The 22,246-nt window shown below is 44.1% G+C and overlaps 2 protein-coding genes and 1 long non-coding RNA gene across 6 annotated transcripts; 2 read left to right on the forward strand and 1 right to left on the reverse strand.

Moving 5' to 3' along the window:
• Positions 1–144: 144 nt before the first annotated feature.
• On the reverse strand, positions 145–762 carry LOC116737279 (uncharacterized). Its single transcript, XR_004342768.1, has 2 exons — positions 654–762; positions 145–619 (listed from the first exon to the last, which is right to left on the reverse strand). It is a non-coding gene; the product is annotated as an uncharacterized LOC116737279 (long non-coding RNA).
• Positions 763–1,670: 908 nt separating this feature from the next.
• LOC116737551 (zinc finger protein OZF-like) lies at positions 1,671–10,919 on the forward strand. Its single transcript, XM_032590772.1, has 2 exons — positions 1,671–2,626; positions 9,102–10,919. The coding sequence occupies exons 1-2, from the start codon at positions 2,524–2,526 to the stop codon at positions 10,430–10,432; spliced, it is 1,434 nt and encodes a 477-aa protein (XP_032446663.1). The 5' UTR covers positions 1,671–2,523; the 3' UTR covers positions 10,433–10,919.
• A 4,309-nt stretch (positions 10,920–15,228) lies between these two features.
• On the forward strand, positions 15,229–21,847 carry LOC116737550 (gastrula zinc finger protein XlCGF57.1-like). 4 transcript variants are annotated; one of them, XR_004342844.1, is made up of 3 exons: positions 15,229–15,876; positions 17,258–19,036; positions 21,322–21,847. XR_004342844.1 is itself a non-coding variant. In XM_032590769.1 (2 exons), the coding sequence occupies exons 1-2, from the start codon at positions 15,702–15,704 to the stop codon at positions 18,976–18,978; spliced, it is 1,896 nt and encodes a 631-aa protein (XP_032446660.1). In that variant the 5' UTR covers positions 15,229–15,701; the 3' UTR covers positions 18,979–20,546. The 4 variants fall into 4 exon arrangements, 3 of the variants coding, with proteins under 3 accessions (XP_032446660.1, XP_032446661.1, XP_032446662.1); XM_032590769.1 differs by lacking the exon at positions 21,322–21,847 and having other exon boundaries at positions 17,258–20,546; XM_032590770.1 differs by lacking the exon at positions 21,322–21,847 and having other exon boundaries at positions 15,233–15,804; positions 17,258–20,546.
• The last annotated feature ends 399 nt before the right edge of the window (positions 21,848–22,246 follow it).

The following is a 22,246-nucleotide window of genomic DNA, read 5'->3' on the forward strand; positions in this document are numbered from 1 at the left end:
CCGCTGTCAGTCTCAGACCTTATTTTAAATGGGACCATTGCACTCCGGAAGTGAAGGGGGCGCTATTTCCTATATTATCCTTGGTCTCCCGTTTTTATTTTCTTTTGAAATCTGATATCTTCACCTTTAGGAAGGATTTTCACTCTCAGCATGAATTTGAACTTCTCTCTTTTATTTACTTCAGCGCAGCTCACAGTTTTTAACACATTCTGTAGCTTTCTGTGAACTTCTATATTGACTTCTTAGTCGCATCTTTTCGGGCCTGATACTGCCTCTAGTGGCGTGGGGTGGTAACACAACTAATATAATTACATTGCTAAATCAGAATACCACAAAGTCTTTATTATTTATTATTAATTATGGTATTACTGGAAGTGTAAAAATAAACTCCTTTACAAAAGAACATACCTTTTCATTCCTTTAGGAAGTAGAGCTAATTAAATGACATAAACAAAACCTGAAAGTGGTTCCAGTTTCACTTGATGACCAACCTGTTGAAACTGTGGCTAATTTTAAATACCTCAGGTCATTCCTGGACAGTCAGCTCAACTTTGCTGAAAATACTGGCTATATTTTTAAGAACTGTTCTCAGAGACTCCGTCTTTTAAGACCCAGTGATCTTGGGGTTTAACTCTAGTTGTCTATTTAACAACCTCTAGTTAGTTAGAGGTTGTTGAGTTTAAATGTTAAAACTTAACGTTCTAACTAGAGTTTTAACTCAACTCAAGTTAAAACAACATTTTAACTCAAGTTTTAATTTTTCATCTCCTCCCCTGTTTTGGTCACATGAGCTGCAGATTAACAGACAATCTTTTACAAAAACTTTCTATGGCAGGTAAAACAGCAGGTAAATAGTAAAACCAAAAGTGACTCTCTCAACTGTTTGCTGAAAGAACATGAAAGATGGCAGAAACATTTTAGTACATAGCATCCATCTTGTTTTCTGTCAGTTTGAGCCTCTGAGCTCATGAAGGTGTTACTGTTTTTCTCTGGTAATTAAGAACATCTATTAGAAATCGTTTATTGACAGTGAATAATTATTCTTAACCAAACTAAATGATAACATTTACCTATTGCTTGCTAAGTGTTTTACTATATTAACAAATTGTTGATAAGGTGATTCTATGAATATGATTTATCGTTTGAGTCGAAAGAAAATTTCCACGTTGATAGACTAAATAGTTTCATCTTATTTTTTCCTATATATAAGAATCTGCCAACAAAAAGTCTCTGAATAATTTACATGGCACTGTAAAAACAAACCTGTTGTGTTCTTCTACTGTGAATCTAATTCATTTGTTTGTTATTGACTTTTGCTCAATTAAATTTCTTATGTATACGTTGCAAATGGTATTTTTATTATAGTTGATCATGTTGTTTTTCATGCCTCCTTATTTCATTAGTTCTTCCTATAACTGATGGATATATAGATATTATTTATAATGTAAAACGATATTGTTTAAATGTCATGTAGACATAGAAGTTCACAGAAAGCTACAGAATGTGTTAAAAACTGTGAGCTGCGCTGAAGTAAATAAAAGAGAGAAGTTCAAATTCATGCTGAGAGTGAAAATCCTTCCTAAAGGTGAAGATATCAGATTTCAGAAGGAAATAAAAACGGGAGACCAAGGATAATATAGGAAATAGCGCCCCCTTCACTTCCGGAGTGCAATGGTCCCATTTAAAATAAGGTCTGAGACTGACAGCGGTCCGTCCCGCCCTTCCTGTTTGCTGCAGCGAGGTCCTTCTTAGGTGATGACCACCTGAGGGGGCGGTGCCAGGAGGATCTGAAACAGCTGCCTCTGATTGAAAAGTGATAAAACATCCATCTTCAGGAAATAGAGTAATCCAGTCCAATAATAGCTGAGATACTGCTCCACTTAAATACGCATTTTTGATCCAAATTATCACACTTTATAGGAAAGACCAAATTTGCAGCAAAAAACTATGAACAGTAAATGCAAGTCATATTGGCACATGAATTTATTGGAATTGGTTTAAAATTTCATTAAAGTAAAGAAGACAAATTTATGCTTGGTAATTTAAGATTCACTGTTTTTTTTGTTTTACTACCAACTACAAATTATTGAGGCGAATAATCAGTTTCAAACAGAGACAAAATCTATTTGCACGTCAAATATAAACTATAAACGTCTTTTAAATAATCAAAAATCCCATAATTGCTTACATGACCCTCCCAATATGGCGGACATGTTAGCGTCTCGCTGATGCCCTGTGTGGGCGGGACTTCCTGGTGTTCTACTCCGTGATTGGCGGGTCCAGCCTTTGACCCCAGTGCGCAGACTCGTGCTTCTCTCCGGTACAATGGCGGCAGTTGGAGCGCCGTCCTCCGTGTTTTCTCGGGTTTCTGTCCACGGAGCAGCAGCGGGAGAGTTAATAAAGCTGTAAGACAGAAACAGCAGCAGTTGGTGAACTCTGGAAAGAAGAGAAACGGTTTGAGGCTCAGCTGGAACTGCTCAGTAACTGTTAAAGGAAAGTTTGGAGAGAGAAAAGCTAGCAGAGATGTGGAGACAGCAGGTCAAACAGCGACTGGATGCAGCAGAGGAGCAGAGACACGAAATACTGGATGCTGCTTTCAGCCCCGAACATCGGCTGCACACATCAGGTTTGGAGATTTACCTTCTTCATCAGGGATGGGAGCTGCAGGCCGGGAGCTGCTGGGTTCTCCAGGAGAACATGTGAAGCTGTTGGTCCTTGATGCTCTTTGGATGCAGAACTAGGAATTTATCCAATATGGCCGCCGCACATTTACAATGAAGCAAAAGTTTATTTTCATTCTGACAGTTTGTGTTGCATGGACCTTACCAAGCTCCGCCCACAACCGACCCACGTGACCGCAAGTCTCAAACAAAGCCTGGTGGCGCATTGTTTCTATGAAAACATGACTGATTAGTGCATCATTTCTACCGGATTTTCACAATATATCAGCTACTAAATGGACAGAGGAACTAACAAGTTCATGTCATCGTCTGGGAGCAGGTTACTGGTTTCTCAGTCACAAGCTGGTTGCAAACCTGAGGCCAGCAGGTGTCAGTCAGTTATGGTAGATCTGAACTTTGACCTCAATATGAGAAGCTACAGACTGATAGGAGGAACCAAAGAGCTCTGTAAAGGTAAAGGCAAATCTTCTGAAGTTGGGATATAATTCATTTAATTTCACATAATTACCGCGGTAGAAGCCATTTGTTTGATAAAATTTTATGAAATATATTTGTTCTGTTTGATGTTTGTTGTGAATGACGTAAACTCACAAACGAACGAGGTAATTAGTCCAACGTTTAGAAACTACAGCGGCTGTAATGAGCCACAGCAAAGGGAAACAAAGGTAAAATAACCTGAACAGGTGATCAACTTAAAACCACTCCTACCTTTTTACTCTCTCTCTCTCTTTGTAGTTTAAGCACACCTGTTACCGTGGCAACCACCTGCGCCCCGCAAGACGAGCAAAGATTAGTTAAAAACATAACATTCAGTTCGTTACGATATCAAGTTTCCAGGCTTGTTATTTATTTCTCGATTATTAATCAGCGCTTCCCTGAACACAGCGATGGTTGATTGACTAGCTGTACTTGGTGCTAACGTGGCTAACACGAGTAACAGTTTAGTCCAAAGACTTTTCTGCTAAAATAAAATCTTTATGTGACCAGCAGGGGGTTCTTTTTAAAACAAGATGCACCAGAACACAGAATAGTTCACAATATTTTATTTAAACAATTTCATTTAAAACATTTCTTTTTAAAAGCAAGGCTTCAGGCCCACTACTCTGTCCCTGGAAATGAAAAGGGATCATGTGAAATAAAAGTGACAACTTGAATTATTCCAAAAAAATAAATGAACAAACAAAACATGTAATGCCAAAGAAAACAAATTAGTAAATCAAAACAAAAAAAGCAAACTCATTAGTAAGTTCAATAATAAGCAAACAAACTGTAAAAGGAAAAAAAACACAAACACTTTAAACGGTGAAACAAATCGTCGTTGTCCAATTTCAATGCCCTTCAAATGGGCCAGAGGAGTCCTGCCCCGCTCGCTCAGCCTGTCCAATCAGCAACAGGTTGCCTTCAGAGCGGCCCAAACACTGGCAAGACAAGACAGCAGAGCGTCCAAGCGCTGCAACTCCCAAACAATCCTAAACCAAAAAAACGCATTAGAAAACCCGTGGATTCAGGTAAAGTAAATTAAAATCTAAACAGGTAGCTTACCCAGCAGTAGTAGCACAGCCGACCCAGGGAGAGAGCGGATCAGCAAGCGAGGGCTAGATGGAAGCCGCACGCCGCAACAACCTCCAGCTGCAGCCGCTAACGCCAGCCGAGCAACGCTGCAGAAACGCACGGCAGGTATAGCACCAAAACCCAACCACAATCCCAGCCAGATGGTACAAAATGGCACTTACAATTCAGATGAGCGGATCAAGAACACCAGCCACTTGGGCAGCCGTCATGTAGTAGGGGAAACAAAGACACACACCTTGCAGCAGCCTGCTCAGCTATAAAGCTATTTGCCCCGCCCACCAATCAACTGCACGCTACTTGATACACCTGGTGCACATAGTTGGGAGGGTGGAACACCATCCCACCACATTCAGTGTATGTCAGATACAGACACGTTGCATATTGATCTGTTTAGCTAAGGTAAGACTGTGTAGCAGACAGGCTTCAAGGTGTAGAAGTTGTATCAGTTCAGCCGTTATGCTGTACTAAGCTAACGGGAAGCTAAGTGTGTTTGTGAGACGGCCACGTAGAATGGGCATCAGCCAATGAAAAGCGGCCGCTGTGGTGAGGTCCATTAAGAAGATCCGTCAGAGAACATGTTTGTTTAAAGTTTGACGACATGAAAGGCTGATAAAAGGATTATTAGCTTCCATTGATCAACGAGCCATTTTCTATCAAGAACTGAAGCTACTCAATGACAGATTATTATATCCTGAAGAAACACGTTCTGTGTTTTCACTAATAAATTAGGTTTCATTCACTGATTAAATGACTAAATGAGTCCAGGTTTAACCAGCAGAACTTTACAGCTGAACAGATGGAGTCCAGAGCCGTTAAACACTGAGAAACATCAATAAACAAATTCAAAAATAAGCAACTATGTATTAAAGCTGAAAATTATAATGGGTAATAAAGAAATTATTACAAAGGATTTTAAAAAAAGGTAGTTAAAAATATGCATTTGCTTCACTATGTAATTCAATTACTGCCAACTTTTTTACAGATAAATTTTTAAAAAATTAGAGGATTAATCTGCACATCCACAATAAATCCAGTACCAATGTACCCAAACATGACAAATGCAGAAAAATGTCTCAATTTCAACACTTAACTACAAAAGAACCCATGAAGCTCCTCTTCCTGCTGTCTGGATATCCGACCCACTTCATCCATCTGACCTGAATAATAAACTCCTGGCTCTCATCAGGTGATTTAAGCAGCTGCTTTCAGTCTGGTTTCCATGGTTACCTAGTCAAAGGGTTCAAGGACATCCATATAAACACAGACAGTGGCAGAAGGTTGGTTCTGGTTCTGTTGGACTTCAGCATCTGAAAATAAATAAAGAACTTGTGTACTAGTTAAGAGCTGTTGAACAACTGAACAGATTTCTGAACCGAAGCTTCAGCCCGGAGACCTGCCGTATCAGGCGCCCAGCTCATGGCGCCCAGCTCATGGCGCCCAGCTCATGGCGCCCGTCTGCGGAACATAAGCCACACCCCCGATCCTTACTTTTCAAAATAAAGCTCACATCACAGGAGGTGTCCAGGCTGTAGCCATAGTGTTTCCCCGACTGGCTCTACCGCCGCAGCTTCATCCGCCATTTTCTCAATTTCACCGTCTCGTTCACTTCTTGCTTCAGATTGACTGATCACATGATCAGCGCAGCAGCCAGGCTCCTAGCAGCAGGCTATGCTAGGAGCGTAGCCTGCCGCTAGGCGCGTAGCCTGCCTATTCTCAGCCAAAAGAGACAAAAACAACTATTCTTTTTTTAAACACATGGAAAATACAGACTAGGGCCAAATAACGTCGGTCAAAGTCATGAGTCTTGGTTTTGGTTAATTTTTGGTTTATCGCCCAAACATAAAATTATGTTTAATTTTTAGAATTTCAGAAAAATACATAAGGAGGCAATTTAATCACTAACCCTTCTCTGATTTATGTCTCTTTTATAGTGTTAGACACTGTAGCCTCCTTAAAGAAGAAGATGTAGTGATCATCTTTAGGAGGTTTGCTGACTGTTAACTCAGTGCTGCTTACTTTAAAGCAGATTAGGACATTTGAGAAAAAGGCGCTTGCATATCTACATGTCAATATCTACCTGTTTATCTCAGAAGCTCCAGTTGACTGTTTTATTGTTCCTGAAAGTTAAAAATGCTTTATTATGTAATAATTATAATTTCAGTAATAAGTTTTAGGCTTATTTCAATAATAAGTATTTTATTGTCGCGATAAACAATAAATCAATTAATGGCACGATAAATTAAAACTTGGGAGGAGTTTGGAGAGGCCATGGAGAAAGACTTCCGTACGGCTTCGAGGCGATTCTGGTCCACCATCCGGCGTCTCAGGGGGGGGAAGCGGTGCAGCACCAACACTGTTTATAGTGGGGATGGTGTGCTGCTGACCTCTACTCGGGACGTTGTGGGCCGGTGGGCAGAGTACTTCGAAGACCTCCTCAATCCCACCAACATGCCTTCCACTGAGGAAGCGGAGCCTGGGGACTCTGGGTTGGGCTCTCCAATCTCTGGGGACGAGGTCGCCGAGGTGGTTAAAAAGCTCCTCGGTGGCAGGGCCCCGGGGGTGGATGAGATCCGCCCGGAGTTTCTTAAGGCTCTGGATGTTGTAGGGTTGTGTTGGTTGACGCGACTCTGCAATGTCGCATGGACATCGGGGGCAGTTCCCCTGGATTGGCAGACTGGGGTGGTGGTCCCCCTGTTCAAAAAGGGGGACCGGAGGGTGTGCTCCAATTATAGAGGGGTCACACTCTTAAGCCTCCCTGGCAAGGTCTATTCAGGGGTCCTGGAGAGGAGGGTCCGTCGGATAGTCGAACCTCGGATTCAGGAAGAGCAGTGTGGTTTTCGTCCTGGTCGTGGAACGCTGGACCAGCTCTACACCCTCGGCAGGGTCCTGGAGGGTGCATGGGAGTTCGCCCAACCAGTCTACATGTGTTTTGTGGACCTGGAGAAGGCGTTCGACCGTGTCCCTCGGGGAGCCCTGTGGGGGGTTCTCCGGGAGTATGGGGTACCGGGCCCTTTGATACGGGCTGTCAGGTCCCTGTATGACCGGTGTCAGAGTCTGGTCCGCATTGCCGGCAGTAAGTCGGGCTCGTTTCCGGTGAGAGTTGGACTCCGCCAGGGCTGCCCTTTGTCACCGATTCTGTTCATCACTTTCATGGACAGAATTTCTAGGCGCAGCCAAGGTGTTGAGGGGATCCGATTTGGTGGCCTTAGGATCTCATCTCTGCTTTTTGCAGACGATGTGGTCCTTTTGGCTTCATCAGATCGTGATCTGCAGCTCTCGCTGGAGCGGTTCGCAGCCGAGTGTGACGCGGCCGGGATGAGGATCAGTGCCTCCAAATCCGAGGCCATGGTCTTGAGCCGGAAAAGGGTAGAGTGCCTTCTCCGGGTCAGGGGGGGTGTCCTGCCCCAAGTGGAGGAGTTTAAGTATCTCGGGATCTTGTTCACGAATGGGGGAAGAAGGGAGCGAGAGATCGACAGGCGGATTGGCGCAGCGTCTGCTGTCAAGCGGGCGCTGTACCGGTCCGTCGTGGTGAAGAGAGAGCTGAGCCAAAAAGCGAAGCTCTCGATTTACCGGTCGATCTACGTTCCCACCCTCATCTATGGTCATGAGCTTTGGGTCATGACCGAAAGAACGAGATCGCGGATACAAGCGGCCGAAATGGGTTTTCTCCGTAGGGTGGCTGGGCTCTCCCTTAGAGATGGGGTGAGAAGCTCAGTCATCCGGGAGGGACTCAGAGTAGAGCCGCTGCTCCTTCACATCGAGAGGAGCCAGTTGAGGTGGCTCGGGCATCTGGTCAGGATGCCTCCTAGACGCCTCCCTGGTGAGGTGTTCCGGGCACGTCCCACCGGGAGGAGGCCCCGGGGAAGACCCAGGACACGCTGGAGGGACTATGTCTCTCGGCTGGCCTGGGAACGCCTCGGGATTCCCCCGGAGGAGCTAGAAGAAGTGGCTGGGGAGAGGGAAGTCTGGGCCTCCCTTCTGAAGCTGCTACCCCCGCGACCCGACCTCGGATAAGCGGAAGAAGATGGATGGATGGATGGATGGATAAATTAAAACTATCGACCTCATTTTAATTATCGGCTTTATCGTTTCTTCCGGCCTTTTTCTCTTTCTGTTGATGACACTGAATGAAGGAATCCAGCTTTCTGATTGGCTGCCTGTCACATTCAACAGGCTGCGTTAAGCTCCCAGTCGGGGAAAACCCTGATTTAGATCGGAGCGGCAACGACGATCTACTGTAACACACCACACACTACAGGATGATCGGTTATGAAATCGCAAGCGACAATCTTAGAACGGCCAACGTTCTAAGATTGTCGTAAGGGGAAAAATAGCAGCAATAAATCATGTAGTGTGAATTATTGCATCAGGTAGTCGATGTGCCCATCTTCTCTATTTAAATCTAATTATTACTGAACGGCAACATAATATACAGACTTCATAATCTGCACTCTTTAGGTTGAATGCAGTATTTATTTCCACTTTGGCTTTATGTTGTTTAGTTTTTATCAAGTAAATTTTTTGTTAATGGAGACTGAGAATCCATTTTATTTTTGTTTTTTATTTGTTTTGTTTATTTAGTTTATCAGCTCCAGTGTTTAGTGTTCTTTTGAAAATAAAGTGTATCTATCTTTGGCAGGAAATCGCATGGATTATTATGTCATTTCCATTAAATCAGTGTAAAAAGGTCTTCAAACAATATTATCGTTTATCTCAATAATTTTTGAGACAATTAATCGCTCAGCAAAATTTGCTATCGTGACAGGCCTAGTAAATTTCACTGTCTTTATTATGTTAACAGGTTTCATTGTTCATTATATACATAAAGTGTTTCTATGCTCCCTGCAGATGTTCTGCTGGTTAAAGAAGAACCAAGTCCTGATCTGGACCAGAACCACCCAGAACCCGTCCACATAAAGGAGGAAGAGGAGGAACCCTGGAGCAGCCAGCAGGGGGAGCCGCTCAGCGTGAAGGAGGAGGCTGATGCCTCCAGGTCTCCAGTCATTGCTGTTCTCATAAAGAGCGAAGATGATGAAGAGGAACCTCTGACCTCTCATCTTCATCAAACAGAAGATGAAGAACTGCCAAGCAGCAGCTCAGCTCAGCAGAACCTGAAAGCAGAAGAGGGCTATGGAGGAGCAGAATGCACCATAAATCCGGATCGAAACCCTCATGGAGACGCTTCCAGCTCTTCAGAGACAGAGATCAGTGATGATGACGATGAGGTGAACCACCCTGGGTCAGAAGATGAAGGCAATGAGAATGACTGCAAAGGCTTCAGAGAGAATACAAACATGAACCAGGAGAGGGAAGTCCAGACAGATCTGAAATGTTTTAAATGTACTGAGTGTGGTCAAAGTTTTACCAAGAAAAACCATCTCAAAGTTCATGTGAAAGTTCACACTTTGGAGAAACCATTTGGCTGTGAGGTTTGTGGACAAAGATTTGATGAAAAGTCCTATTTAGACCAACACATCATAATCCACTCAGAAGAAAAAACATTTGTTTGTAACGTCTGCAGACAAACGTTCAGCCAAAGAACACATTTAAGCAGACATATGAAAATCCACAGCGGGGAGAAACCGTTTGGCTGTGATGTTTGTGGACAAAGTTTTAACAGGAAATCCCATTTAAACAGACACCTGAAAATTCACACAGGAGAGAAACCTTTTGGGTGTGACATTTGTGGACAAAGATTTCATGAAAAGGCCTATTTAGACAGACACATCAAAATCCACTCAGGAGAAAAACCATTTGCTTGTGATGTCTGCGGACAAAGATTTAGTAGAAAGGCACATTTAGACCGACACATGGGCAGCCACGCTGATGAGAAACCTTTTGGTTGTGACGTTTGCAGACAAAGATTTACCCACAAATCTGCTTTAAACAGACACATGATTATTCACACAGGAGACAAACCTTTTAGCTGTGAAGTTTGTGGACAAAGATTTAACCAAAAGTCAGTTTTAATGACACATGTAAGGATCCACACAGGGGACAAACCCTACGCCTGTGATTTTTGTGGACTAAGATTTAACCAAAAGTCAAATTTAAACAGCCACATCAAAATCCATACAGGATACAGACCGTTCAGTTGTGATGTTTGTGGACAAAAATTTAACCGAAAAGGAAATCTAAACATGCACATGAGAACCCATGCAGCAGGGAAGAATCTTTAGATACTCCGATGGTTGAGGAAAAAACGCAGACATGTTCTGACTTAGATCACTGCAAATTAAATGGGTCTTTACTCCAGAACTTTTTTAGCTTCTTTTTTTCATGAAAAATGTATTTGGTTTCAGAAACATTTAATCACGAGCAGAACAGACAATAATCAGTCGATTTTATCAGATTGTTGAGAAAAGTGCTGATGTATCTGCCGTCTTCTCAGCAGCAAAGACTCAGCTGAATTTTAAACAGGCTTATCTTTGGTCAGCACATCCCATTGTAACCAGCAGCACCCCCTACTGTCTGAAACAAGGAGCCAATGGTGATCTGTGGGCTTGTTTTCTGAAGGACAAAACATCATTGGTTCTCTTCAATGAGTCTCATGAATTAGACCCATGAGCTAAAAAAATTAGCTGGAGCTAACACCATTAGCTGGAGCTAATACCATTAGCTGGAGCTAAAACCATTAGCTGGAGCTAACACCATTAGCTGGAGCTAGTGCCATTAGCTGGAGCTAAAACCATTAGCTGGAGCCAAGACCAGTAGCTAGAGCTAAAACCATTAGCTGGAGCTAGTGCCATTAGCTGGAGCTGAAACCATTAGCTGGAGCTAACACTATTAGCTGGAGCTAAAGCCATTAGTTGGAGCTAAAACCATTAGCTGGAGCCAACATAGTATTTTACTATATTGTTTTTATATCTGAAATAAGTATTTTATTCAGAGAAAGTTTGTTGTTCTAACTAATCGTGGATCTTTTTTAAGGTTCCAATAAATCAATCGCTAAAATTATTCTCTGTAGGATTCTGGCTCATAAAGACGGAAAACCTAATATTCAGTGTGAGAAGATTAGAATATTGGAAAAAGTTAAATATTATATATACTGTATGTAATGTAAGAACAAGTGAACCGCATCTTTGAGAGGATTATCAAGTGAAATCCATTCAGACCGAATCAGAACATCTAGACCCATGGCGCTCAGACGGGTCCAGAACATGGGCTGAGGAGAACCAGAACCAGACTGCTGCTCAGAGGTCCAAAGTCCTTTAAGTTTTTATTTAAAATCAAGGTGGTCCAACAGAACTCGGCTTTCATTCTGCCAGAACCTTCAAGTGTGTGAGAACCCGTCTGCCCTAAAGACAGTGTGAGGAAGATGTTAGCCGGCCTGCAGCTGTTTGTGGTCCTAATGTTTCAGCTGATTGTCGTAAATACGTCAACGCACACAACTTTGAAAAAATAAGTAAATCATCACGTTTAATCAAATTCAAAGTCCTGAGATTTGTTGTTTTTTTTTTGTTTCCATTTTTTTCTCCGAAGAGTTTTTGCGGCGCTAGTGGCTCGTATTTTTTCCACAGTAGGCAGACAGGAAGGAGGGTGAGGAGAGAAGACATGCGGCAAAGGTCGTCGGGACCGGGAGTCGAACCCGCGACGTCCGCGTCGAGGACTAGGGCCTCCAAACGTGGGGCGTGCTAACCCGCTGCACCACCACAGCACGCCCCGAAGTCCTGAGATTTGTAGATTTTTTTTGTGTGTGTTTGGAGCAAAACATTCAGTGTTTCCTCTGATGCTGCTGCGGCATGACACTCAAGGAAGACTCAACTTCCTGCACAGATGTGGGATAGTTTCTGTTACGACCAACAAGAGACTCCAGGTGGACTGCATCCGCCTTCCCTGTCCTCTGAGCTGGACAATCAGAAAAGACGATGGGGGAGAACAACTGAACGTTCTTGGAGATTTGAAGTTTCTTTAATTACTGGAGACAAATTGCTTTAATTTCTTTCTTTTTTTTTATTGCCCCACAAGGGGTCTTTTTGTGGGCTCTAGTGTCCCTTTTTTCAAAGTAGGCTGACAGGAAACGGGGAAGGAGAGGGGTGAAGACATGCGGTAAATGTCGTCGGGTCCGGGAGTGGAACCTGCGACAGCCGCATCGAGGCTACGTTTGCCTGAATGTGGGTCGCGCTAACCCCTCCGCCACCACGACACGCCCAAATTGCTTTAATTTCTAATCTGTTGAACATTGTGCATTTTTCACTGTTTTTGTTTTATCAGTACATTTAGATCAGTCCTATTAAAAGAAAAAATCCAGCAATTCAAACAGCAGCTTTTGCTAAAATGTTTTTATAAAATAGAATAGAATTCAACTTTATTGTCATTGCACTGTCACAAGTACAAGCAACGAGATGTAGTTTGCATCTATCCAGAAGTGCTCTACGAGATATAAATATTTATTTACAGATGTACAAGACTATGTATGTATGGACTATAAGGGGTTAAAGCAAGAGATATAGATATTGTGTATGAATATAAATATGGGAGCTATATGCACAGATTATACAGAATATACAAGAATGTTAGGGAATGGATTATAGATAAATAATGGCAGATAAAATTTACAGGTTGTATGTGTGTGTGAAGAAAACAGTCCGTGATGTATGTGTGTGTGTGTGTGTGTGTGTGTGTGTGTGTGTGTGTGAGGATAGTCCATGTGTTATTGTTGTATGAGAGGATAGGGGAGTACAGTCCTTATAGTTTATGTTTTATGTCAGGAGGCGTTCAAAAGCGTGACAGCTGTGGGAAAGAAGCTGTTCCGGTGCCTGGTGGTTCTGGTCCGTAGGCTTCTGTAGCGCCTCCCAGAGGGCAGGAGGGAAAAGAGTGTGTGTGCTGGGTGAGTGGAGTCCTTTGTGATTCTCCCGGCCCTTTTCAAACACCACTTCCTGTAGATGTCCTTGATGGCAGGGAGCGGTGCCCCGGCGATATACTGGGCGGTTTTCACCACCCTCTGCAGCGCCTGCCGGTCGGAGACAGAGCAGTTCCCGTACCAAGCTGTAATACAGTTGGTGAGGATGCTCTCAATGGTGCAGCGGTAGAAGTTCGTGAGGATCTCTGAGGACAGGTGGTTCTTCCTCAGGGTCCTCATGAAGAAGAGGCGCTGATGCGCCTTCTTAATGAGTTTGGAGCAGCTGGTCGTCCAAGTCAGGTCCTTGGAGATGTGGACTCCCAGGAACTTAAAGGTGTCCACACGCTCCACCACTGTCCCCTTAATGTGGATGGGTGGATGTGGGTCAGCGTTCCTCCTGAAGTCCACGATAAGCTCCTTGGTCTTCTCGGTGTTCAGCTGCAGGTTGTTTTTGTCGCACCACTCAGCCAGACGGTCTACCTCCTCCCTGTAAGCGGCCTCGTCATTATCTCTGATGAGGCCGATCACCGTGGTGTCGTCTGCGAACTTGATGATGGCGTTAGAGCCATGGACAGGTCTGCAGTCGTAGGTGAAGAGGGAGTAGAGGAAGGGACTCATCACACAGCCTTGTGGCACTCCGGTGTTTATGATGATGGTGGATGAGAAGTGGTTGTCCAGCCGGACATGTTGAGGTCGACTGGTCAGGAAGTCGAGTAACCAGTTACACATGAGTGGACTGATGCCGAGGTCTGTGAGTTTGGTAATGAGTTGTGATGGGATGACAGTGTTGAATGCTGAACTAAAATCTAAGAACAGCAGTCTGGCGTAAGTGTTCTTACTGTCCAGGTGAGAAAGGACAGAGTGCAGCGCTATAGAGACTGCATCCTCTGTGCTCCTGTTCTGCCTGTATGCAAATTGGTGGGGGTCTAGTGTGGGGGGGAGACAGGATCTGAGGTGTGCTAGGACCAGCCGCTCCAAGCACTTGGTAATGATGGGGGTAAGGGCTACCGGGCGGTAGTCATTGAGTCTGGTTGGGTTGGGATTCTTGGGGATTGGGACGATGGAGGTAGACTTGAAGCAGGTCGGTACCACAGCGCGGGCCAGGGACAGGTTGAAGATGTCCGTCAGCACTCCTGCCAGCTCCCCAGAGCACGTTCTGAGGACACGTCCAGGTATGCCATCAGGACCCGCAGCCTTGTGGGATTTAATCCTGCTCAGAGCCGCTCCTGCGTCAGTGGGGAGGAAAGTCAGTGGCTGTTGGCCTGGGGTGGTAGCTGCTTTGGTTGCAGTTGTGGTATTCCCTCTCTCAAAACAAGCATAGAAGTTGTTAAGTTCGTTGAGGAAGGAGACATCAGTAGAAGCGGGGGTGGTATTGGGGTTCTTGTAGTCTGTGAGAATCTGAAGGCCTTGCCACATACGTCGGGGGTTGGCGTTAGAAAAATGATCCTCCACCTTCCTTTTGTAGTGGTGTTTGGCCTTCTTGATTCCCTTCTTCAGCTCAGCCCTGGCTGCACTGTAAGTCTGTGCATCCCCTGACCTGAAGGCGATGTTGCGGGCCTTCAGCAGGAGACGAACGTCTCGGTTCATCCAGGGTTTCTGGTTGGGGTACATGGTAATGGGTTTGCAGGTGGTGACACGTTCTATGGTGGTGGAAATATGGTTCAGTACAGATGAGGCGTACTGATCCAAGTCTGTATGGTGGAAAATAGTCCAATCTCCAGGAACCGGTCCTGGAGCACAGCGTCTGAGCCCTCTGGCCACACCTTTACTGTCCTCACGGTAGGTTTCACACGTTGGATGAGTTACATTAAAAAGAACAAGGAACTTGCTGAATGGATAATTATTGATCCTTCAATAGGAAACCAAAATATTTCATATCAATTTGGAGACATGATTTAATTATTAAATATATACTTTCTCAGTTTTATTTTATTGTGCAACTTTCACTGTAATAGTTGAAGCATTTAGATTTAATTTAAACGATGCAGTTGAAGTTCCATTTTTAAAATGCTCAACTAGCTGGAAAAAAAAATTAATTAGTCTAAATGAAATTTAAAATACACCTTTTGTGTCAATGGAGGTCTAGAAATGTTTAACTTTTACTGGGTACAGGTAAAACTTTTAGCTTATTTCATCACATTAAAGTTAATTTAATTATTCGATGTATTTAAAAATATACTTTGTGAAAAGAAGAGCTCTGCATTTCAAATGCATCACAGAATAAACAGCTTGCAAAGAAATGTGCTACAAATTCAGCTTCTATTGTGAAGAAAATGCCACTCGGAACATGGCGGCAACGAAACGTGTGGCGAAACATAATGTGGGCGGGACTTCCTGGTGTTCTACTCCGTGATTGGCGGGTCCAGCCTCTGACCCCAGTGCGCAGACTCGTGCTTCTCTCCGGTACAATGGCGGCAGTTGGAGCGCCGTCCTCCGTGTTTTCTCGGGTTTCTGTCCACGGAGCAGCAGCGGGAGAGTTAATAAAGCTGTAAGACAGAAACAGCAGCAGTTGGTGAACTCTGGAAAGAAGAGAAACGGTTTGAGGCTCAGCTGGAACTGCTCAGTAACTGTTAAAGGAAAGTTTGGAGAGAGAAAAGCTAGCAGAGATGTGGAGACAGCAGGTCAAACAGCGACTGGATGCAGCAGAGGAGCAGAGACACGAAATACTGGATGCTGCTTTCAGCCCCGAACATCGGCTGCACACATCAGGTTTGGAGATTTACCTTCTTCATCAGGGATGGGAGCTGCAGGCCGGGAGCTGCTTCAGTCAAAACAGCGGAGGTTAGCTCGATGCTAAAATTAGCTCCGCTCACACTGTTTATTACGGTAAAAGTCAGACTGACTTTTGACTTTAACGTCATTATCCGCGTGACCTTTCAATGAACTCGGAAGTAATGAGAGCGGGAAATACAGAACATGCTTTCTCATTCTATTCATTATTATTAACACACTGAACTGTACATAGAGACAGTTTGGCTCGATGTTGTTTCTCAAAGTTTTATTAGAGAAACACAACAGGACAGAAAATAAGAACAAGAGTTTTAAATGTAAACATAAATTAAAATAAGTCGCAGGTTAGCTGTGACTGCACCAGTTAGCCTGCCCTGATTTCTGAAGGGAAGACCTTTGACGCAGTAGGATATAAATTTATATTCCATTATGCAACAAACTTTCGTTTTTGCTGCTAATCAGACGTTGAATCAATTAGAGAATATAAATGTAAACATTGCGCTGACAGTTATTGTAATTGATGCCAATTACATCCACAAGGAGCTTCAGGATTGAAACTGTTTAATCCCAGCATGTTAATCCTTTTGTTGATGCTGCTAATTCTCAGGCAACAAGAAAACATTTTATTGCTCCTATTTCAGAACGATCAAAAAATCACGTTGTCTCAAGTTGGAATTATGAAAAAGCTTTAATATTTCAGTTTTTCTTGTTTCATGTCGTTACTCTAACATGCAATGTTAGCAGAAATGTATTTTCTTGTATATGTATAACATGTCAGTTTCTGACAGTTTTAGCTTCAGTAGGTTCAGATTCTGGTTCAGTTATTAGAGGAGTTATTCTTCCTAGGGGGGCTGCACAGTGGCACAGTGGCCTTGCAGCAAGAAGGTCCTGGGTTCGATTCCTGGTCCGGGTCTTTCTTCATGGAGTTTGCATGTTCTCCCTGTGCATGGTGGGTTCCCTCCGGTTCTCCGGCTTCCTCCCACAGTCCAAAAACATAACTGTCAGGTTAATTGGTCTCTCTAAATTCTCCCTAGGGGTGTGTGTGTGTGTGTGTGTGTGTGTGCGTGCCTGGTTGTTTGTCCTGTCTGTCTCTGTGTTGCCCTGCGACAGGCTGGCGACCTGTCCAGGTGACCCCGCCTCTCGCTGGACAGGCAGCAGCTCCTCCTGACGCCAGTAGGGACAAGGTGTTAGAAAATGGATGGATTCTTCCAAGGGATGCACAGGGCGACAGTGGAAAGAAACAACTCCAGGACGTTCTAACAGAATCAGAACCAGGCTCGGTGTGAGTGAAGCTGAGGAGACTAATTGATTAGAATGATTAATGTTAGAAAACATGTTGGGTTCATTTCTAGTGGCTCCTGTTCTATTTCTGTATGTTTTCAACATTGACTTGAGCAGATGCTTGTAACGTCCATCTTGTGGTTCCCTGCAGACGTTCGTCCCACTGCCGCCGTCAGAGAAGATTCCCCGGAGGAGCCCCGCTCTGACTGGGACCCAGAACCCGTCCGGATCAAGGAGGAGCAGGAGGAGCTCTGGGACAGTGTGACGGGGGAGCAGCTGGACATGAATGAGGAGATGGAGAGCACCAGAAGAAGAGTGAAGAGTGAGGACGAAGATGAGGAAGAGGAGGAGAAGCCTCCGGTCTTACTGGGCGCTCTCCCTAGCATCAGCTCAGTGAACCAGATGAAGTCAGAAAGCGATGAAGAGGATGGAGAAGGAGGAAGATCCAGAAGGATCTCAGATCCCAACACACATGGAGACACTTCCAGCTCTTCAGACACTGAGGTCAGCGAGGAAGAGGAGGGTGATGATGAGAACCATTCTGACGCTCAACTCAAGCCCTTGTCAGACTCCGAGGCTGAAACCGAAGGGAGTGAAGACGACTGTGAGGAGAGCGGCTTTCGCAAGGTGAAGGGGAGAATTCCCAGCAGAGCTTGGAGCTGCGCCGAGTGCAGTAAACGGTTCGCCTCCAAGCGCTCCCTTCAGAGTCACATGGCAAGTCATTCACAACAAAGACCTGACGGGAAGGAGGAGAAATGTTTTAGTTGTGACATCTGTGGGAAAAGTTTCAAGAGAAAAAGTCACTTAAACCTTCACACAATAATCCACACAGGGGAGAAACCGTTTGGCTGCGACGTCTGCAAGCAAAGATTTGGTCGAAAGTCTCACCTGAACAGACACATGACCATCCACTCTGGGGAGAAACCCTTCCAGTGTGAGAAATGCGGCAGAAAGTTTGCTAGTAAATGCCGCCTCAACTCACACCAGAGAGTTCATTCTGACGAGAAACCATTTGGCTGCGACATGTGCGAGCAAAGATTCAAGGACAAGTCGGCAGCGAACCGACACATGAAAGCCCACTCTGGAGAGGAACCAATCAGAGAAAAGCAGTTTGGCTGCAACCAGTGCACTAAAAGGTTCACCAGTAAAAGTTGCTTGAATTCACACCTGCGAATCCACAGCGGAGAAAAACCGTTTGTTTGTGATCTCTGTGGGCAGAAATTCTTCTACAAGGCGAATCTGAAAGCACACATTCGGATTCACACAGGGGAGAAACCCTACAGCTGTGACGTGTGTGGACAAGACTTCAGATCCAAGTCGCATCTAAACACCCACCAGAGAATCCACACCGGAGAGAAGCCGCTCAACTGCGACGTCTGTGGACAACGATTCAGCCGCAAGTCGCATTTAACCAGACACATGAAGGTCCACACAGGAGAGAAACCCTTTGGCTGCATTCAGTGCAGCAAGAGGTTCACCAACAAAACCGACCTGACCTTCCACCTGAGAATTCACACCGGGGAGAAACCATATGCCTGTGATTTCTGCGGGAAGAGATTCATGGTCAAATCAGCTGCAAACAAACACATGAGAGTGCATTCGGGAGTGAAGCCATTTGGCTGCCATCTCTGTGGGCAAAGGTTCACAGCGAAGCCCAGTGTGAAGAAACACATGATCATCCATACAGGGGAGAAACCCTTCTGCTGCAAAGTCTGCGGGTATAGATTCAACCTGAAGACCAGTTTAGACAGACACGTTAGGATCCACACTGGAGAAAAACCATTTGGTTGTGACATTTGTGGACGGCACTTTAACCGCAAGTCCACCTTAAATACACACATGAAGATCCACAGAGAAGAGAAAGTTGCCTAGAAAGGCAACTATGGAGAAAATTTGAGTTCACAACTAACCCAACCAATACACTTTTCAGGTTTGTTTAGAAATTAATGTGATTTGTGAACAGAAATGGTATTTCATTCATGGAATCTGTTTGTGGACAGTTACACCTTTAATGAAAGGTGTAACTGTTGATCCGCTGTTGATAAAATGATCCGCGGATCATTTTAGTTGTTTCTCAGGTTATCGAGTTGTTTATCTGGGAAAATAAAAACTGTTTTAGCTGTAATGTTTATGGGAGAGATCGGATCTGGAAGAGAAAACAAACCGAATAAACACTTATCCTAAGACCAGCTCCGTCTGATCCACAGCCAGATTTAAAAGGATGCAGTTCCTCCTTCTAACCACAAGTCCAGTCGAATTAATGGTTAGACTGAACAGAAAACTGGTGGATTGATTCAGTTAGTGACTAATTAGAGCATTTAAGTCCTTTGATCAAAATAAGCTGCTTTGATCTTGACTGTAACGTGTCAGAAGGCCTAGTCAAAGGCCAGCCCCTAAAGGACTGGCTGCAGTATGTTGTTACTGCCACAAAGAGACTGAAGTCTTGTGTACGAGTTCCTTTCGTCTGTAAATATTAGCTGTTATTAGAACCGCTTCTGCATTTTAAGGTGCTGAACTGATATTTATTTGTAGTTTTCTATTTATTTTAATAACCAGGCGCTTCTGAAAGGAACATCAGCTGCTAATTAAAACCTTTCAGTTTTCAAATAATCAGAAGTTTGACTGAAAGCTCAGCAGATCTGAACCGATTACCGGTTTTATCGATATTTATGTGACTCCAACCAGAATCATGCCTGTTTTCTGATCTTCTGTTGCCCACCTGTCCTGGTTCTGATCCAGTTCTGAACCAGCCCAGTGCTCCAGACTTCGGCAGGAAGCCATGTTTGGTCTGAGCTGGTTCTCACGGTTAGCTCAGACTCATCATGCTGAATCCTCGCCCTTCTCCTGGTAACAGAACCTCAGATCAGTACCGGTTCTGGACTCAAAGTGGTACCGACTCATTTTGGCTATTTGACTCATTTAGGCCCCTGGTTTTTGCAGATCGGTAGCAGAACCAGCTTGGTGGAAAGGACTCCTGGTCATGTTGGAGCTTAAATCGGATTATTCCTGAAAGGACGCTCAGGTTTAACATCCTGATGGAAGCATAAGCAAATCATTTTATTTCAGTGTCTTTAGGATAAAAACATAAACTTTATGATTATGTCTTCACATGTCGCTTGTGCTCTGTTTGAGGCGGCCATGACGGGAGCTGGGTGTTCATGATGAAGGCCCGCCTCCCGGAGGCAGAACCTTCGTCCTGTTTGGGTGTGAATGAAGAACGTCTGCTAGCACCTGGAAGGAACAGAAACAGACATGTTTGCTTTTAATGAGAAGCAGAAATACATTTCAGTAGAACCGGATCAGGCAGGTTATTGTTCAGCTTCTATCTGATTATTGTAAGGTGGTTCTGACAGAATTGTTTCTTTTCTATGTAAAACAGTCGATCTTTTATGCTTCATGTTTTTAAATGTTCTCACTAATAAACACATTTTACCACAAAACACTGCTTTCTAAGAAACTTTTATCTTGACGGAAATAATCTGAATATTAGTTTAAAAACTAAATTAAACCACTTTTCATCAAATTTGAACACAGTTCTCGAAGCCAGCCTCGGCATTTAACTTCAAGACCACAGCCGTAGAAATATCACCAACATAAATCCGAGCAACAATCTACCGTATTTTCCAGACTATAGAGCGCACCTTTCTATAAGCCTCATCCACAAAGTTTTTTTAAAAAACTGGAAACGTCCATATATAAGCCGCTGGTCTCTCCACCGCTCTCGCTTTTCCACAGCAGAGGGCAGCGTCCTTAATAAATCTGCTATTAAGGACGCTGCCCTCCGTCTCCAATGCCGAACCGTGGGTCGGTTCACGCCGCGCTTACTGCAGCGGCTATCGATCTGTGCTACCAGATTGATAGCCTTCAACTCAAAAGCTGCATCATATGAACTATGTGTTGTTTCCATGATGAGAGGAATGAGTTTGAAAACATTTCTCTGTCGTGCCTGCTGCTAGCATGTACTGGTTCTAAATGAAAATCATCCCTAATAATAGTTAATAGTAAGTTAGCTACCCGTGTACAATAAATATTTAGTTTTAGGGTGCTAGTTTGTGTTTCTTGCCAGCTTGGTTCACAAGCTAACGCCGCCTAATATTGGCGTGAAGCGCTGGTTCTGATTTGGTCTCGGATTATTTAATGTTAAGTATTATACTGGCCTAAAATGATGCGTTTATTGGGCTTCCTTCTTTGAAATGAGGTTGTTTGTGTCTGCAGCTTCAATTCACAGCAAACCTTCAATGACTTTGTAACGGAAACTGATCCGATTGAGTTCCAGAAATGAAACCACACCCCTGTTCCAACCCTGAAGCAAAGCGGGTCTGTCCGGTTCCGTCTGTCCTCTGCTGAGTCCAGCCAGGCGGAGTGGACCGGTCTGCGCAGGGAAAAATCCTGACTCCAGCAGAGGTCAAGGCAGAGTGGGGAAGTATTCTGCTTCCTAACAAGTGAAGATGGACAGGAAGGGACCGGAGATCCTGCTGCCAGTCGGGGATGATTGTCTGGATGAACATTACTGGTGGTTCATTCTATTTATATGACACAACTGGAATCTTTGCTTTAATAGATTTGATTAACGACTACTTTTTCTGTAATTTCAGATGCGGAAGGAAGACAGAAATGTCACTTGGCTGAAGATGATGATGATTTCAGAGATGACCTTCATCTCCTCTCCTCAGAATCTTCTCATTACTCCATGAACCAGGCGTTTAAATCAGCTGATCTACTGCAGCGATAAACTATCAATGCACCAAATCCTGCAGCTCCTACATCACACTGATATTACGCACATTTTGCAATAACAAAACCCACATGTATTTTGCCTCTAATAGCCTCAGATTTTGCTCCAGGCCATCTTGTCGTATTTCCAAATCAGCCCCACTGATTATCACGTGGTTGGAGCAGATGGAGGTTTTATATTCTAGAAACCAGTTTTCTATCCCTGGCTGTGGTCTGGGCCCAGTATCTAGCTTCATTCTTCTTCTTCTCTTCTGCCACAGTGAATCATGTCTGCGCTCAGTTCTTAGGCCTTTCATAAATCTCCTTTCTGCTCTAATTGATCTAGTTTTGGTATTTCATAAATCACTGGATGTAATTATTCTCATTTCAACCTTTGTTTAAGTTCCCTGTGTTGGCTGAAGAGTGA

Source organism: Xiphophorus hellerii, chromosome 18 (assembly GCF_003331165.1).
Source record: "Xiphophorus hellerii strain 12219 chromosome 18, Xiphophorus_hellerii-4.1, whole genome shotgun sequence".
Classification (NCBI taxonomy): Eukaryota; Metazoa; Chordata; class Actinopteri; order Cyprinodontiformes; family Poeciliidae; genus Xiphophorus; species Xiphophorus hellerii.

Excerpts from the sequence above, each read along its gene's own strand:
- LOC116737551 (XM_032590772.1), top strand. The coding sequence starts at position 2,524 with ATGTGGAGACAGCAGGTCAAACAGCGACTGGATGCAGCAGAGGAGCAG. Across the intron at positions 2,627-9,101 it reads ACATCGGCTGCACACATCAG|ATGTTCTGCTGGTTAAAGAA; the intron begins GTTTGGAGATTT and ends TGCTCCCTGCAG.
- LOC116737550 (XM_032590769.1), top strand. The coding sequence starts at position 15,702 with ATGTGGAGACAGCAGGTCAAACAGCGACTGGATGCAGCAGAGGAGCAG. Across the intron at positions 15,877-17,257 it reads CTTCAGTCAAAACAGCGGAG|ACGTTCGTCCCACTGCCGCC; the intron begins GTTAGCTCGATG and ends GGTTCCCTGCAG.